The sequence below is a fragment of the Telmatherina bonti genome (assembly GCF_933228915.1).
Source record: "Telmatherina bonti genome assembly, chromosome: 6".
NCBI lineage: Eukaryota > Metazoa > Chordata > Actinopteri > Atheriniformes > Telmatherinidae > Telmatherina > Telmatherina bonti.
In genome coordinates, this window is record NC_136624.1 from 28,842,634 (window position 1) to 28,856,417 (window position 13,784).

Here is a 13,784-nt window from a genome sequence, read left to right on the forward strand (position 1 = left end):
ATTAACTGTTTGTCTACTTCACATTTAAATTCTCACAAATTAAACCACAAAATGTAGCTTTTCTGGATTTTTAAAAAATCATGATACAGATCTATTGTCAAACAAAGTAATACCCCGTGAGACTGCCCACCTAATGCATTTAAAGAACTTTCAGGTTTTTTTTTTAACATCTTATACTAAATGTCTAAAATGAACAGCTGTCAAATTCAAAATGACCCCCTTTTTTTTCTTTTACCGTTTTGGACATGTGTGCATTTTGCAAACATAAATTACACATATAGGTGCAAAATCTATGCTTTTTATTTAACAGGCAAAACACTTTGCAATTTAAAAAAAGTTTATTTTTCCTATTTAAGTTTGCCAAATTAAGACATTTGTGGGAAAGAAAAATTAAGACATTTGTAGTATACACAGTGGTTAAGTCAAACTTTTACATCTTCATCTGAAACTCCTGACACAAATGGTTTAAAGGAGGATCTTCATTGAGTAAATTGGCTGAAAAACCATAGTATGTAGCACTGGAAATATCAGTCTGATTAGTAAAGCACAAACATGTGTCTACCATTAACTCTTTCTAGCCAGGGTGGTGGCAGCTGATATTTTTCACACAGACCCACAGAGTGTTGTTACACATTTTACTTGATCCTGTTCAACAGCTCTTTAATATCTCCCTCGATGTCAATAGTGAGAAAGTTTCTGCTGTAGCACTTGTAAGGCTCTCCATCAGGACTGATCAGGAACTTCTCAAAGTTCCAGGATACATCATTCCTACAGACTGGATTCCAGATGATGAATTTAGGATTGGTCATGACAGCCATTGCGTAGTTTTTCCTTCAGGTAGACCAAAAAGGGGTGAGCATCTTTTCCATTCACATCTACTTCCTCAAGGAGCTGGAACTTCGGTTCAAAGACATTCTCGGAACGGATGTACTTCAGAGATCTTAGGATTTCATTATTCTTCCGCTTTTCCTACAATACACAAGCAGTAAGGTGGTGAAATACATTGTACAGCGGTAAACCAGATAAACAAATAAACTGTAGAGAACATTCTAAAGTTTATCTTTCTCCTGTCTTATGATATGTTCTTACAAGTATCTCTCTTTAAACGTGCTTAGCATCATTATTCTTATACTCCACGTCAATGTGTGCGTTTACTACTCAACATTGCCCCTCCTAAGAGTGGTAACACTTTTTTCTTATCTTCTTCCCAGAGTCAGCATTTCCATGTTGGGCTCTCTTTTGAGCTACACAGTCATGTAACCTATCCTGGAAATAATTTGATGTTGGTTTATCTTCCTTCTGTCAACATGTTTGCAAAAGTACTTCAAGAAAGTCCAGCCCTTACTTTATGAAACGCAGCTGCTCATTGGTTCATCTGCAGATGACTTTCTATGAATCCTCATCGCAGAGGTGCTTATTGGCCCACCCATTTTTAGAATTTTTTTTATTTATTTATTTATGTCCTGATTTTCTTACCTTGTAGAAAAGCCTTTTTCTTTTGCACCAGACAAAAAATTGTATGAATAATTACCAGTTTAACAGTGGCAATGACAGTTTCTGCACAGAATGAAATACAACCAGTTAGAACATCAGAAAGAACAGCAATAAAATGATGTTAACAGTTGCTTTAGGTCATGCCCAAGTCTTGGAGGCAGTAAAGTCTCTGCTGTGGTCACCCTGAGTATCAAAATGCAAATCCCTGACACCATTGTCGTCATATATTTTAACATTAAACAGAGAACATACCTAAATTTAGGATATAAAATGTAAGAAAATGAACTGTGTTTCATTGATTATTTGTTCAATTTAATAATATCAGTTGGTGTTTTATAAGTTGACATTGTTGGAAAACTTGATTAGTCCTTTTTAACAATGATAACTTGTAAGGATCATCGAATGTAGAATGAGAAACACAACTGTAAGAGGTGCTTGATGGGGATTCTGGCTCTGTGGGGGGAGAGTGCTGTCATTCTGGAAATTTGAGTAAGGTCCCAGATTCTGTATACATGGGTTGACTCGCCATTGGCTCCAAAATCTCTTTCCCTGTTCTGATGTTATCATTTCTATGCCAGCCAGTTGCCCATCTGTGACTGTCAAACACCTGGTAGTACTTGAAGCTCAAAACAGGACTGCATACAAAAAAAAGAACATTGCAGAAGATTTTGGCATATTATTTTGTCGTACAAAGGAGCATTTACCTTTTAAGTTCAACTTTTGTGCAAAGGTGACTGATCAGACTTTCCAACTCCCATTTTCATTCATTTATTTTCAATACTGATTAGTTCAGTTCAGGTTTACAGAGACCATTAATTAGCAGGTCAGAGGCAGGGTACACCCTGGACAACGGCCAGGTTGTCAGTCCTGTAAGGGCCAACAAACACATTATTCGGTCCAACATCTATTTACACTCCCTCATAGGGATAGTTTAGATTGATCAATTAACTTAACATGCAAGTCATTCTCGAGAGTACCCATCCATATAAAGGAGAGAGAACATGCAAACTGAACACTGAAAGGCCATTGTTCAAACCTCTCTGTGGCCGAGGCCAAATGCTAACCAGCACACTACCACAGTTTGGTTTCCAATCATGTCTTAAAGGGGTTGCAGTGGCTTGCTTTCTGCTTCATCCTAATCAATCTGCCATGTGATTGGGCAAGATTCATCACCCCTTGCCTCCAGTTTTGACATTGCTGGTGTATGAATGGTGGTAACTCACTTTGAGCAATGGCAGGAGCATTTCTGTCAGTTTGCTCCAGGGCAGCTGTGGCTGCACACACGAAGCTTACCATCACCAAGTGTAAATGACGAATGAATGAAAAATGGATTTGCATAAAAGTGCATTGAATGCAGTTAGCAGTGAAAGGCCTAATTTAATTCATTACTAATTTAATTCATTAGCAGACTTTCCAGTGGTGCGTGATACAATATTTATATCAAATAACTGACCTATAAGAGGGGCACTGACTAAAAAGGCTGAACAACGGCTGCAGAGACTGAGCATAGGGTTGACGCATGCTTCCAAAAACCACTAAGAGTCCATGGTTTGTTTCAACGTTCTTTACTAAATCTTTTCAGCGTAACAAGAAAGAGGAAAAAAGAATATACAAAAAAAGGCACTGCTTATGAGTAAATTCACTTAAACATGGTCAAAGACGAGAGGGCTATATAGTTAAGATTATATGAAAAACAATTAAAATGTTTTACCACACAATTGATATCTTTCCACCACAATGTGTTTCAGATATATTCTTCAATATCCTTGCTTAAACAAAAAGGTTTGAATGATTTGTTTATCGCTGCATTATGATTTTATACAATTTTATATGACTTCTGCTTATCTTACTGATTTATAAACTGTTTGAGACACATGGAGTCACAGTAAATGCTGCCTGAAACTACTTATAACAGTGAGAGGAAAACATAGCGTATCTTACAATTAATAAACATATCATCCATTTTAAACTCTTAGCAAAATAATAACATTGAGGTAATCAAAATCTGTAGTACTTGTATTTATTTCTGCAGGTTTCTGACAAATACATATCTGTAGAAATGTGGCTGACAGTTCTGATAGTTTTATTTGATCATTAGCTATATATTACACATTTAATTTATTGACAGATTAAAAAATTTATTTTGTAATTTTATTCAACTATTTTATGCAGGAAAGTACAGAATTAGAGCAAAGTAGAATAGAATGATAGTAGATTGGAACATTGGGAAAAAAAGAGATTAAGGATGGTAGTGACAAGTAGCATGAATTGGGACAGAATATAGGATGGTAACAAAGAAAATTATAAAAATAAAAAGAGATTAAACTGATCAAAGAGACAAGGTCAAAAGAAAGAAGAAAGAAGGTGGTGGAGCTCTAGAGATGTCAAGTTTAGAGGAGGAAGGATGATTCTGGATAAAACTCAGGAATATCACAAGGATCAACAGAGAGGCTGGAACACTAAATGTAGATTAGGATTCAGGCTTTGGATACATAAAATGAAAGGCAACTAGTTGGAAAAACCTGATATAGGAATAAATCCTGCAGGTAGTGGCTACTGACAATGTCTCTGACACCGGCTGATTTTTAGCCACATTTGAAATTTGCCACTGCTTCATCACGAGAGGTAATATGAGATGATGTTTGCAAACCACAGAAGTTGCTCAGGTAGTGCAACTCATCCAGGATGGAATGTCAAAGAGCCATGGCAAGACAGTTTGCTGTGTCTAGGGCAGGGGGGTCCAAAGCTGGTCTTGGATGGCTGCTGTCCTGCAAGTTCAATCTATTCCTGCTCCAACACACCTTACTTATTTAATTGGTCAAAAAGTCTATCAAGTTCTGCACAATGATATATTTTAGTAAGATGTGTTGGAGCAGTGAGGCATCAAAAACCTGCAGGACTGCAGTCCTCAAAGCCTAGAGTTGGACATCCCTGGTCTAGAGCATGGATGATATACCAGGAGACAGACCAGTATACTGGGAGATATGATGGGTGCTGTGGAAGGACTGGAACCATGCAGTAAGACCACTATCTCCCATTCTTCTTTTGCACAAGGAGGAACAGATGGAGCAATAATGTGCATGTTTCTGTTTAAATATCAGAAACAGACTCTATAAGGATGGTATGAGGGCTGAACATCTACAAGTGAAAGTCTACAAGGCCTGTGCTCACAGTCCAACACTGTGTGCCAGACCTGAATCCAATTGAGCACCTCTGGAACATCATGTCCTGATTATGCATCCACTTCTGGCACATTGCACCTCAGACTGCACAGGCATTGATTGATGACCTAATCAGTATTGTCAAGTTCACCAATTATAGTTGTCCACCAGTTATATTGTTGAATTTTAGGCTTGTTTTTCTGTAAAGTCCATTTGAAATATTTGTCAGTTGCAGGTTGCGGGTTTGTAGGCTTGTTTTCTTTAGAGTAGTTGCTGATTAAGGTTTGTCCTTGATAAATTATTTTCCTTTACAAAGTGCTCCTTATTTCCTCCCAGCTGTCCAACCTAGGCCTGTCACAATAAGCAATATGTCAGTTAATTGCATGATAAAAAAAAAAAATGTGAGCAATAAGTTTGCTGGACGCAATAATTTTAATTTGTCTTTCTTTTCTTGTGCCACGTTTGTTTTAAGACATATTAACTAAACACGGCAATGCAACAAGTTACCATTTGCACTTAAAACACAACCATCAACTGCAGTTTTCTCACCTGGGAAAAAAAGGACCTTGACAAACAGGCTCTCTTTTCCCAACAGTCCATGATCACTGCAATGTTTAACCTACAGATTAAATACAAACAGGACGGTGCAAAATGGTGTGCATTCAGAAAACGTGGTTGGTAAAGCCATGCTGTCCTTTAATATTGTTAAAAAGGCAACATTTTGAAAAATGTTGCAAACATTTGACAGCCAGTATGAATTGCCTGGATGGACATACAGTACATATTACAAATGGCATTTCCACAACTTTACAATGACATGAAAAATTACCTACTGAAGACAATCAAAGACATTTAATTTTACCATTCCACCTTTGGTCAAGTCCAAAAATGTCCCCTTATGTGAGCTTTACCATAGATTGTAGTGCTGCCTGGACTCTGAACTCCAAGTGTTTAGAGACCATATGTTCCAGATAACCACATTACCAAAACCTTGGGAAAAATCCTGATCTGTTTTAGCAGACTGGGGACTGGATCAGCATAAACTAGTCTGCACATCGAGCTAAATGTCCTTTAGAAATGAAAGTATGTTGATCTTTGAAAGGGTGTTCTTGCATTATTATGGCATTATTGTTATGTAAGTTGAAAATGGTCTCAAAATGACAACAATAATCGCTCAGCGCAATATTATTGTCTATCGCAATAATTTCTGAGACAGTTAATCGCATGGCAAAATTTGTTACAGTTACAAGCCTTGTCCTACCTACTCTGTCTGTCCATCCATTCATCATCTATCTATCTATCTATCGGGATTAGAATCCTGAAACACTGAAATGAAGTTTTGCAATATTAAAAATAAGTTTTGAAACCTTGGAAAGTAGGTTACAACTGAATCTCTGCAAGCATAATTTTGTTCTTGCACTTTTATTTTTCGTAAGTGAGGTTGACCCTCACAATTTCAGAGACTCAAACTTCTTGTTGCACCGTTTTCAGAGTTTCAAATATGGCACCTTTGTCCCACCTCATTAGTTTGCAAAAACCTCTGAATACTGGAGAGCATCCGTCCTCTCATGAGGAGCCTGGTCAGACGTTGTAGTAGATTCTGGCACGTGGAGATCGCACCCTTTACTGAACGTCATTTTGAATTGTCTTGGCAAATTTCCTCCTGAGATCTGATCTGAAACACACCCCTCAAGGTTTTGTAACTCATGATTAAGACCTTTTTATTTTGTTATTACTATGTTTTCCATGAAGATAGCACAGAGGACTAAATTATTCGTTTCACTGACAAGGAAGTGAAAAGCTAGCTGTTAAAATAAGGAGCCAGTAACTTGCAGTTATTCATGCTATATAACTATGCAGCAGTTACGGACGTCAAAATCAGTCGCTTTATAAAAATAAAAAAAAAAGAAAAAAAGAAAATGAAAAAAGATATATAAATGAATTCGTCACACACTCCCCCTTCCGTCGGCAAAAATGGTACTTTCCAGGAAGTCTCTACAATGTGTAATCTTGTTTGTCGTAGTTGTCTAAGAATAAGTCCAGTCAAGGACATGTACGTTTAAAAACAGAAAATACATAATCTTTAACATGTTAGCCGCTTCCAAGAAATGACACAGTGTTAACTGGTGGGAATAAGCAGTAAAAACTGTACCCTGTAGGTGAGCTATGATGCCAGACTGGTTCAGTCTGTGCGCGGTTATTATTCTGTTATGTCTTTTCTTTTTAATAGTTGTTGCTTATATTTTTTATTTTGGGTTCCAAATAAACGTCAAAGTGCAAACTGGCGTTCCGCCTATAAAGAAGATAACTTTTGCCTACAAATTTGAAGAAGGACCTTACAAAACCTGCGGACAACTTTTTAAAGAGGCTCACTGTGTTGGACCAGAGCTCGCTTGTATCGGAGTGTTTTATGACCATCCCCAAAAGGTAAAAATACAAACATCTGTTTTATGAATTTATCTCTAAAGCAAAATTTCCACCAGTTTAGAATAACAACGTTTTTCTTGCATTGTGTCTTGTAATTTAGCTTAACCAAGCTGATGTGTTAGAAATGTGAGTTATGCTGTTGGCCGCTAGATGGCGGTGGTGCTTTTTTTTTTTTTTTTTTTCTTCAGGCGACTAGTTAAAGAACTTGCTCATTTGTTAGCTGGTTATCAATTATTTTACTCACTCACCTGAAATGTTTTCTTTCCACTTGGTAGTAACCCGTCGTATTTTACATAGTTCACTCTGCCTACCGCCAGTATTTTTCCCTCAGTTATCGCTGAGGCCAATAAAGTGAGTTATTGTTTCCTTCAGAGTATCATCAATATTACACATCTGTTCATAGCATAGTGTATCTTGTGTATTTACATATCATTAAAATATAATCCACTTGCACTGGAGTAATAATTTCAAGTTCATAGAATTATATTTTTTTTCCTTGGAAAAGGTTATAGAAAATTTACAGATAAATTAATTTTAAAGCAACATCTTTTTTATTTTGTTCTGTGTGTAAATTGACAGAAACTCCAAGAGTTTATAGTGAGATGTAACATGTATTTTTGACTGGTTGTGATAATATGACATGCTGTATGTAACTACTGTAACTGTAACTGCTGTTTATGTGGACTATCCTTAATTCTCATTTTCAGGCTTGTCTTATTGTTCAGGATTTTTACCACATCTTATAAAAACTAGCTAATATTGCATGGTAAACTATTAATACTACTGAGAGAAAAAGCACTATTTACTTCAATAAGGCACCCAATTATGAAATAAACACATATATCATTGCTCCTGACAGCTCAAAGGTCAAACTGGAGCAAAGGTTGTCTTCTTTTACCGGTACTCCAAGGCTGCTAACAACACAATTAGTCAGTTGGATCCATCTGTGAGATATTTTCCTGTATTCCCTGTTGCTCCCTGTGTAAACTCATCTACCCCCAAATCTCAGTTCACATAAGCAGCAGGACATAACAGCTGCTGGATCCGTTTTTCCTGTTACCTGATACTATACACTCATCAAATTATAGTGGAACTTGTTCCCACATAGCTATATTTTTACAAGACTTTCAAGACCAAGAAGAAATGAAGCAAAGAAAAGCACGTTTTAAGGATTTTATAGAAATTATTTCCTTGTATAGAGACTTCTGAGGTAACAAGAGTAAAAAACGGAGAGTTGGATGTAGAAATATCCCTCTGTTATGGCCTTCACTTAAACACAAAATTTGATATGCGATTTACTTTCCTGTCTACACCGAACAATTGACATTTAAATGATTTAAATGAAGATATACCATGTTATACCACTGTGTTAAAGCTGAAGCAAGCAATAAACAGGGAGTAGGTTGGCAGCAGTTGATTATCACTGAATAGCTGAACTAATGAAAAAACAAAAGTAATGGTAATAACTAAACAGAATAACTGATCTATTTTTACTACATTGTATCTGTCCCTGAGATTATTTTCTGCTGTTTTATTAGCAGAATTTTAAACTCTAGTTTGCAAATCCAAAAATAAAGAAAGTGATGCTGTGATCCCGATGCATAATACAGCATCAGTCTTGAGACTGTTCTCAGTTTGCTACCATAACAGTGGAACAAACAGCAAAATGCTGTCAGAGCAAAGGCATCCTGTCTTTAAATAGTTAGCATAAGGAATTTCTTGCTATACTTAAGCTTGAAAGTCACCCATCATTTGAACATGGATATTGCTTTGGATGAAAAATGTCTGCTGAAGTGATAACATGTACATATTCGGGTTATATATAATTATATTGCTGTGTTACTTATGTCTGTTAAATCAGCTTTACTAAGATGGACAATTTTGTCTTTGGAATATGCAAATAGCTGCGCTCTAACTCTAGACACGATTGGCTTTAGTAACTTGCCTACAACCTGCTCCAGCAACCTGATGGAATGTAATCAAAGTGTAGTGATGGGCTTTTTCCAGCTCTGATTCAAAACTCTTTTGTTACGCTCATCCTCTTTTTTTCCCAAGCTAGCAATTAGGCCAGCAGTGGGTCCTGGTTCCTCTACACGGTCACCGCCAAGTCCTGATCTAAGTTAGAATAATTGGCGTAATGATCTCAGCTCATTAGCGTCCGAGCCTCAGGATGCCATTCGGTGGCTGCATCAGGAGCCCCAGAGATTGCTCGCACATAGGAGGACTGGTATTTGCGGTCTAAATAGGGAGACACTGTCCGCTGATATTTGCTGTGGGAAGGATTTTCAAAAGAGCTGCTGTCAGAGGATAAGTGTGTGCATGGCTGGTCTCATCCTCTGCTCTTGGTTTTCTCACTTTTACCTCCTTTAATCACTTCCTCTGGAGAAACAAAAGACCTCAACGAAAACTTGAGTTGGTCCTGAGATGGTTGCCATGGATACGGGGCTAGAGCAGCTCTGTCTGCTCCTTCAAACGGCTAGCACACAGGCTCCACAAGCTAAACCCTTCTTCTCCTCCAGCCTCTTCACAGTTTCAAAGCCAAGGGGTTTTCTGCGACCCAGTGTGCCCCCATCACCTCTGCTCTTCATCCCTCCAACTCTAAATGCAACAAACATCAGAGGGAGGCAGTGGGGGTAGATCAGATAGTATTCTGTCAAACTTGATACTTCAAGTAAGTAATTGAGGTCAGGGTTTACAGACCCTGAAACATGGATGGCGAGAATAAAAAGCTAGATGACGAGTGGCATAGCAGTGAACCAATGCGTGTCTGCCCATCTTCTGGGACCGATGTTTGTGTCACAACGTGATGAAAGCTGTGGGGATGGTAGACGGAGGAAGAGCTGAGCAGGAAATGTATGTCAGGCGATGGCTGGTCTTTAGAGTAAATGATGAAATCTCTCTAGTACTCGCCCTTTCAGAAAGTCATACTAAAACATTTAGATTTTAAGCCTTCCAGAGTCCAACTGGGGGTAGAAAATGCTTTGTATGCTGGAGCAGAATCTTTGTACTCTTTATTGCATCTGCCTCACCAAAGCCAGTTCAGCTGTTGTGTCGCTAAGAAAGGGTGTCATTCCTTGAGTGGAATTTCATAACTTATTTGCTTCTGATAAGCTGTCTGTGTTGAAGAAAGATCAAAAGATGTCACAATGTTGTAATGAGTGCAGCTAGAGGAGTAAAACAAAGACTATGGACAGTGACTTGTTCTTTTGGCATTTCTTTGTTCATAATGCTTATTTGGTGCCTTGTGATGGGGAATATATCCACACAACCCAGACTTCCTGCTGTGAACCCTCAAAACAAAAACATGAGAAATAACCTGATGTAGAAGCTTTTCCAGATGTGCTTTCTGGTACATACAGTGTGATCATAACCGGGTGTCCGAAATCCTTCAAGAATAGATTTCATGATAGTTGTTTTACTCGTTTCATGTGATAGCTTCACTGAGCTTGGCTTTCTCTTTCACTTATGTGACAGTGAATGTTTTATTTGCAGCAGACTGTTGATTAGATGGGTATACTGGGTGTGCACACCAATAGTATGCATTCACAGCTTGGGTAGACTTACTAATTTGACCACATTCATTATGTACATTTAAAAAATAATGTACACAGTTTTACCAGTGTTATCTTTGTCATACTTGGCATCTGACCCCACATCCACCCAACAAAACCAAACTCTGTTCATATAACTATCTTTTAACAGGTCTGGGAGATAATTGGTCTTTTCGTCCACAATGTGATTAACAGCTGTCTTTCCTCTAGTGTTGTTCCTGTATATTTTAGAGAATCAGTTGTTGAACCTTTAATTAAAATGACAAACCTGGATTCTTCCATTTTAAGCAATTGCAGACCGATCCCAAGGCTTCCTTTGATGTCCAAGATTTTAGAGAAAGTTGTATACCCCGAATGAGAGAAATTTGTAAATGCACATCATATTTTTACAGTTTAGTGTTAAATTCTTTCACGGTACTGACAGAGTCAGCACTTCTAAGACTTTTCAATGACTTTGCCATTCTTGTGCTTTTAACACTCACTGTTGCTTTCGACAAGGTTGACCATCCAATTCTCATGTCCCATCTAAAGCACAGTGTGGGCATCGGGGACACTGCCTTGCAGTAGTTTTGTTCTTATCTCTCTGACAGACAATTTTCGGTAAGGCTGGGCGACTCCTTTTTTTTTTTTATAGCACCACAGTGTTTTATTATTTTATATTCTCATTTAGTGTTATTTTTAGAAGATTTGCTATTTCTTATTATCACTTACAAAGGCAGATGAGATGCAATTTTATTTGACCTTACAAAATAACCAAAATTTCCTGTTTCAGTTGATGGTGTGTCTCAAAGAGGTCAAAGACTGGATAGCTTTTGAATTTTTACAAATAAATGAAGACAAATCGGAGGTAACAGATGCCAACAGGTCTCATGATTTCTCCGCTTTCAATCTAGGTCCCTTACAACCATTTGCGAAAATTGTTATTATCGAATCCTATTGTCAGAATGGTGTTTTTAAACTTGACAGGAAGATTAATGGTGACGTGAAATCCTTTTTAAAAATTTTTTTTTTCTAATTTCTTTTTTTTATCAGTAAAGGCTTTAACCAAAACTTAAATCAGTTTTATTTTTTATATTTAATATTTAATGTCTACAGCACATTGGCAGCCATGTGGTTGAAAATGGGCATAAATAAATTGGATGGAATTGGATTGGAAAGGTAATTTGCATAAGTTAACAATGCACATATGTATGCAAAATATATGTTGGTCAGTTTAGCCCAAGTATGACTGAATTTACAACAATATATTTAATTAATTTTATAAAAACCAAAGCAGTGCACAATGCAAGTTTTTTCTTTTTTGATTGACACACTAAATTCGGAGTCTTACTGAGAACAGATATGTGTTTTTTTTATTTATTTGTTTTTTTTTTAACCCGCTTGTAATAAAATATATAAAATTCTTTTGTTACAAAAAAAACCCTTTTGTGATGTGCACAGTGACTATCAAACTTTTAGCCAAAATTGGCTTTTTGTGTTAACAAATACCTAAAAGCATTACATTTATTTTTGAGAGCAAATTAGACCATTCCAGCATATTTATTACATAAGCCTTGAGTGGTTCTCATCTTTAGAGAGCACAGTGGGAGAAAAGCTTGGTTGTCCCCAGAGGATTCCTTTGTAAAAAGTGTCTTTTTTCCCTCTTTTTTTTTTAATGGGCAACAGGGTGCTCAAAATGGAGGAAACAGCAATGATTGCTCTGCTGTCAAATGCTGCAAGTGGAGCCGACATTAATGAGCTTATTTTCTCTCACTTTGGCTCCTGGATAACATAACAAGAGTACTGTACGTGTTCATTTTTGATTATATACTTTTTATTTTTTTGACTGATTACCTTTGACAGGGGTCACCAACTCTGGTCCTTGAGAGCTACCGTCCTGCAAGTTTTAGTGTTTTCCTGGTATCTGTGATTTGAATGCATTCTGGCAGATGATGTTTTGGCCTATCTAGACAGGGATGCATCTTATTCTAAGCTACTGTAAACTTGATGTTGCACTTGAAGTAGAGCTGCACAATATGTTGAGTGAGCATTGTCACTGCATAGTTACATTGCATCTCCTGCAATGCAGGAGGCAGATGAACTAACATGTTCTTATCCACTTCAAGCGTTCCTGACGCATGGTAAAACACAATTTACGTGATAGAAGTAAACATGTACTCAGGGCCTAGCACAGTAAAGCAAGCAATAAAAGATGACAGTAAGAATAACTCTCAAATATGGACAAAAACCCATACTTTTTACATTCATAAAAGAAGTAAGCTGAGAGCAGATTAATTGTAAACAAGATGGCAGGAGTGCAACGGGAGTGCTGTTCAAGTCATCTGTTGAAAATTCTGAGGTTTTTATATTGCAGTATATACAGCAAGGTTAGAAAAAAATGCAATGTGAGATTTTACAGTATTGTACAGACCTAACTTCAGTGTAAAGTCACTTTACATGCCAGACATATGCTAATTATGTTATGTAATAACTAGTTATTCCACAACACTGATGGACATATTAATTATTTAACTTATCTATAAGCCTACGTTTTAGTTTTATATGTTCAATTATGTGATAACTCTTTATTCATGAGTTAATTTGCTTCTTTTTTTTTCTAGGTTTTAGGACCACTATGCCGCTATGCTGTTGGCAGTATTCTAACTGAAGGAGAAAACAAAGCAGAGGAGGAACTCCTTAAGCGTTACAAGACATCTGGCTTTAATGTTTTTACCTTTCCTCAAGTAACACATGTCGTCACTGCCTCATTTCGTCACGGACCATTTTTCTCCAACTACCTCAGGGTGAGAAGAGTCTACCAACAACTCGAACATTACATTAAGGTATTTAGTTTTTTAATTCATTATTATTAATGACTTTAAATTTTGCCTTTTTCTTTTAGGTTTTCATTCAGTTGATAAGAGAAGGTTAAAACCACATGCAGGAACAATCAAGAACCACAATAAATATAATAAAAAGCAAGTGCATGAAACTTTAACATTTCAAATTAATAGATAATAAAATTAATCTGATTTCTTCCAGAGGCCTGTGCTACAAAACTTGATTTTTTCTTAGGTTTGTTGCGGTTACTTCATATATATATTAGGGGTGTGACGATATGCTTTTGTCCCAGTTTGATTCGATTCTGATTTTTTGGGTGCCGATTCGATTT

At 37.0% G+C, this 13,784-nt stretch overlaps 1 protein-coding gene across 1 annotated transcript in view; it reads left to right on the top strand.

Annotated features, from left to right (window-relative positions):
• Positions 1-6,824: 6,824 nt before the first annotated feature.
• The window catches only part of LOC306757109 (testis-expressed protein 264-like), a gene marked incomplete at both ends in the record, with an annotated part of 42,737 nt that continues 35,777 nt past the window's right edge, over positions 6,825-13,784 (top strand). Inside the window, 2 exons of the mRNA XM_079242074.1 lie at positions 6,825-7,082; positions 13,234-13,455. Of these exons, the coding sequence (XP_079098200.1) occupies positions 6,825-7,082; positions 13,234-13,455 (480 nt within the window). The remainder of the gene's footprint in view (positions 7,083-13,233; positions 13,456-13,784) is intronic.